This window comes from Mus pahari, chromosome 23, assembly GCF_900095145.1.
Source record: "Mus pahari chromosome 23, PAHARI_EIJ_v1.1, whole genome shotgun sequence".
Taxonomy (NCBI): Eukaryota; Metazoa; Chordata; class Mammalia; order Rodentia; family Muridae; genus Mus; species Mus pahari.
Genome location: NC_034612.1, coordinates 77,156 through 82,318, shown reverse-complemented (window position 1 = coordinate 82,318; position 5,163 = coordinate 77,156). Strand labels below are relative to the sequence as shown.

The 5,163-nt window shown below is 42.2% G+C and overlaps 1 protein-coding gene across 2 annotated transcripts in view; it reads right to left on the bottom strand.

Moving 5' to 3' along the window:
* The window catches only part of Golga3 (golgin A3), a 42,875-nt gene that overhangs the window by 2,875 nt on the left and 34,837 nt on the right, over nucleotides 1-5,163 (bottom strand). For both annotated transcript variants that reach the window (XM_021186742.2, XM_021186743.2), the window contains exons 19-21: nucleotides 3,119-3,258; nucleotides 2,408-2,540; nucleotides 2,134-2,256 (exon numbers count right to left, since the gene is read on the bottom strand). In XM_021186742.2, the coding sequence (XP_021042401.1) occupies nucleotides 2,134-2,256; nucleotides 2,408-2,540; nucleotides 3,119-3,258 (396 nt within the window). The remainder of the gene's footprint in view (nucleotides 1-2,133; nucleotides 2,257-2,407; nucleotides 2,541-3,118; nucleotides 3,259-5,163) is intronic.

Below are 5,163 nucleotides of genomic sequence, written 5' to 3'. Positions count from 1 at the left end.
AACCATCCATAACAAGATCTGATGCCCTCTTCTGGAGTGTCTGAAGACAGCTACAGTGTACTTACATATAATAAATAAAATAAATCTTTAGAAAAAAAAAAAAGAAAGAAAGAAAAAGTCATGGGAAAGATTGAGGGCCCTAAAGGGAAAGACCTCCACAGGAACACCAACAAAGTCAACTAACCTGGACACTTGGGGGGTTCCCAAAGACTGAACCACCAACCAAAGAGCATATATGGGCTGGACCTAGGCCCCTCACATGTATGTAGCAGATGTATACCTTGGTCTTCACGCCAGTCCCCCAACAACTGGAGTGGGGGATGTCCCTGAATCTGATGCCTGTCCATGGATCCTATTCCCCTAACTGGGCTGCCTTGTTTGGCCTCAGTGGGAGATGACATGCTTAGTCCTGCAGTGACTTGATGTGCTAGGATGGGTTGGTATGCAGGGGGCTTCCCCCTTCTCAGAGGAGAAGGGAGGAAGGATGGGAGGAGGGACTGTGTGAAGGAGGGAACTGGGAGGAAGGAGAGGGCTTCGATCAGGATGTTAATTAATTAATTAATTAATTGGAAAAAAGAAAGAGTTCAAGGCCAGTTTTAGCTACATACCAAGCTGAGGTCATAAGAACTGGGCTACATAAAAGCCTGTCTTAAATAAACATCTTAAAACATACTTTAAGATGTTAACCTGTATGTCAGTTTGGGGAATAATACTTTTTGCTAGGATAAGGTATCTTTGTATCTAAACAGTTTCTTAGGCACTGACAAATTCACTGAAAACAAACCATTGACTTAAAAATATATTTATCCTTATTTTTAATTACATGCATCTGTGTCTGTGCATGGGCATGTTCATGGATATGTGCACCTGAGCACAGGCCAAAAGAGAAAGCTGGATTTTCTAGAGCTGGAGTTACATTTGGTTGTGAGCTGCCTTATGTGGTGCTGGAAACTGAAATTGAGTCCTCTGGAAGAATAACAAGAGCTTTGAATTGCTGAGCATCTCTCCAACTCCAACCCTTAACGTTACTTTTAGAGTGATCGGTTGGCTGGTTTATGTGTGAGTGCTTATGTGTGTTTGTGTGCAGGACAAATATGCAAGAGCCCTCAGAAACCAAAAGAGGGTGTTGACTCTCCTGGAGCTGCAATTATTGGAAGCTGTGAGCTACTATGTGAGTGCTGGGAACCAAACCCAGGTCCTCTGCGAGAGCAGTGAGTGTTCTTAATTGCTGAGCATCATTCCAGCACCTCTGATAGTTAACGTAGAGTCTTTCCCAAATAGCAGTATCTGTATTGCCACAGTTAACCCCAAAGAATCTTTGAATTCCAAAGTCAGCTATTAGTTAAATCAGATGGCTCAGTGGGTAAGAGCACTGCTCTTCTGAAGGTCCTGAGTTCAAATCCCAGCAACCACATGGTGGCTCACAACCACCCGTAACAAGATCTAATACCCTCTTCTGGTGTGTGTGTGAAGTCAGCTACAGTGTACTTAATAAATCTTTGGGCCGGAGCAAGCAGGGACTGAGCGATCAAAGTTGACAGGAGCGAGTGGGGCTGACCAGAGAGAGTGGGGTTGTCCAGAGCAAGCAGAGGTCCTATAAACTAAATTCCCAACAACCACACGAAGGCTCACAACCATCTGCACAGCTACTCACATTCATAAAAATAAATAAATAAATCTTTTTTTAAAAAGTTAAATCATTCCTAAGAAACAGTATAAATCAATAAGTGAGGAATATTAGCAAGTTCTGTCTCTGGTCCTTTCCCTGAGTAATAAAGACTACTCATTTGAGCCTTCATGGAGAAGCTGACCATAAACTAAGCTCACATTGCACACTGACACTATTCACTAGAGCGCATGTTCCTGGTATGTACATTTCATATAACTTAACAAAGGGATAGTGCTTGAATTTGTCTGTTTCTCTTCCATCCAGCATGTAACCTACACCAGGTAACCATGCTGAGCCTCATTCTAAAATGGGGACAATGTCTTCAGGTTACTGGGGTGGGGTCAGGGAGCCCAGCCAGTGATCCACTTCAACGAGTACTCATGTTGCACGTGTTAACACTCAGCCTGGCTGGGACTGCATCATTTCAACACAGACCCAGGACCCTGGACAGGGATAGGACCAACCTGAAGTGTCTGTTGTGTCCCCTCCAGTTCTTTCTTGCCCTGTTGTTCTGTCAAGTCAAGCTGCTGCTTCAGGGACTGAATCTCTCGTTCTTTCTGATTCAATTCCCATTTGAGATCTTCCATCTAAAGAACAAAAGCACATGACTAAGACAATTTTAAAAAGCTGTCTTACACTGTAAAACAGTTCTAAGGAATTTCTATTCATCTTTCAGTATTACATTTAATAAGCATATCCTTTCTGTCTGAGTAGTAGGAAATGGGGCCTAGCTGTCACCTCTTGGCTCCCGGTTGGTTGCTGGCTCATCTGCTCATCTAGCTTCTTCTGTAGGAGCTGGAGCTGGGTTCGAGCTTCTGCCAGCTCAGTCTGGAATTGTGCTATTTCTTGAGAATGCTTTCCATCCTGAATCCTGGCATTCAAACAAACAAACAAACAAACAGGTTAAAAAATAAAATGACAAACTTCTCTCAATTTGTCCTCCAAGGCTGTCCATGGTGAGACTCCTGACCATTGGCTATACAGTGTAGAGTCCTTCCAATGCTCTCCCATGCACTAACCCAGCAAAGCCCTTTGTACTCTGTATACTCTGGTCACAAAGCTGTCCGACACTTTCATAACATGATAAACAAAGGCCTCTGAAGCTTCTGTAGTGGTGTGTGTGCAGCCTAGGTTTATCCTGCCCCTTTCCTCATGTCCAGCTTGATACTCTGTTAGTGTGATGCTACAATGAATCTCAAAATATCCCTTGACTGAGTGTTCAAATGGCTGTTCTTTCCATTCCAGGAAGAAGTCAAGGAAGAGCTGTATTATGGTTAAACTTAAGCTTCCTGAGAAAGGAGTCAGGTAATTTTGTTCTTTTGACTTGGCACCTTGGGATAAGACAGATGATCCTTGGTGTGAGATCCAAAATGAATGAAAGATAAGAGAAAACCCCAACTGTTCTGATGTGGGATATGGAAAATGCTTGTGCAAGCATCAGGGACTCACTGGAGCTCATCCACCTCAGCCTGCAGTGTCTGTACCAGCTGTTCTTTGGCCTGCAATTCTTTCTTCACCTCACTCAGCTCCAAAGAAGCTGCCTTAAAGTGGCGGCGGTTGTGCCCAGCTTCTATCCTGGCAGCAGCCATCTAGAGGAAGGTGAAGAAGTTGACATTACTCACACACAAGTTGTACCACGATGAATGCTACAAGGTTGATGGAATATCAAGTACTATCACTGAAGCTCCTCTCAAACCCATGTAGAACTGGTCTCATCTTGTGTCTTTTCCTCTCAAGACTACCTTACCGATAAAGATGAAAGTAACTAGCTCTATGTTTAGCATGCACTGGACCAGGAACATATGATAGACTGCTGAATGAATAAAATTCATTCAGTTTTCTTAGTTTAAATAGGTTGTATATTTCTCAACCATACCTTTTTATTACTAGTTAAGTTTATTCCTAATTATTTTTTTGTTTGCTTTTAAGACAGGGTTTTTCTGCCAAACAGCCTAGCTGTCCTGAAACTCTCTCTGTAGACCAAGAATGGCCTGGAATTCACAGAGATCCACCTGTCTCTGCCTCCTGAGTGCTGGGATTAAAGGAGTGCACCACCATTCCCAGCTATTCCTAATTCTTTTTTTTTTTAAAGATTTATTTATTTATTATATGTAAACACATTATAGCTGTCTTCAGACACTTTTTCTTCTCTCTCCCCGGCCCTTCTTGCTCTGGCCCAAAGATTTCTTCATTCATTATATGTAAGTACACTGTTGCTGTGTTCAGACACCCCAGAAGAGGGCATCAGATTTCATGAGATGGTTGAGAACCACCATGTGGTTGCTGAGAATTGAACTCAGGACCTCTGGAAGAGCAGTCAGTGCTCTTAACCACTGAGCCATCTCTCCAGCCCCTATTCCTAATTCTTATATTTCCATCTAGTTGTAATAACTGACATAAACTGTCTTTCTCTGAACATTTGGTGATTTTCAAAGTCAACAACAGATCCTCTCAAGATTTCCAAGCAAATCTTGAATGCATAAAAAATTCTATTTTCTTTTCTAGTCATTTAGAAATATTAAAGAAACAATTATAGCTGGTATCTGCCTGTGTAGCAACATTATGCCTAGAACTTTTGAGGCCTATGGTTCACTGCAAAGAAGACAAGAGAAGGCATAATCAGTGTAATCACTACTTAGTCAATGTACTCTATACTTTCACTGTAATGGTCTTCCTTAGTCAGTGTACTCTACACTTCCACTGTAATGGTCTTACTCAGTCAGTGTACTCTACACTTCCACTGTAATGGTCTTACTCAGTCAGTGTACTCTACACTTCCACTGTAATGGTCTTACTTAGTCAATGTACTCTACACTTCCACTGTAATGGTCTTACTCAGTCAGTATACTCTACACTTCCACTGTAATGGTCTTACTTAGTCAATGTACTCTATACTTCCACTGTAATGGTTTTACTTAGTCAATGTGCTCTATACTTTCACTGTAATGGTCCTTCAAATTATGTCACAGATTTTTTTTGTCAAGTTGTTTCCATTCAAAATGTCTGATTTTAAGATGAGAATCGGAGAGATTTACAACTGGACAATGTGAGAAATTTTGAAATGCTCAATTCTAAATCAGGTTATGTCCATCAGATCCTTCCCTTCAGGGCTCAGGGAGATACAAATTCAGAAAATGGGTGGAGAACCAGAGGGGATGGATGATGTCCTCCAAACACTGCAGGACTGACACACATAAGAATTCACAGGAACTGTGACAGCACACACAGGGTCCAAACAATGAGAAGGGGAAGGGCACAGAAACTCCCAATCCAACCAAGAAACTATCTGCCAGTGATATCCACTGTACTGGCTAGTTTTGTGTCAACTTGACACAGCTGGAGTTATCACAGAGAAAGGAGCTTCAGTTGGGGAAATGCCTCCATGAGATCCAGATTCTAAGGCATTTTCTAAATTAGTGATCAAGGTGGGAGGTTCCCTTATGGGTGGTGCCATCTCTGGGCTGGTAGTCTTGGGTTCTATAAGAGAGCAGGCT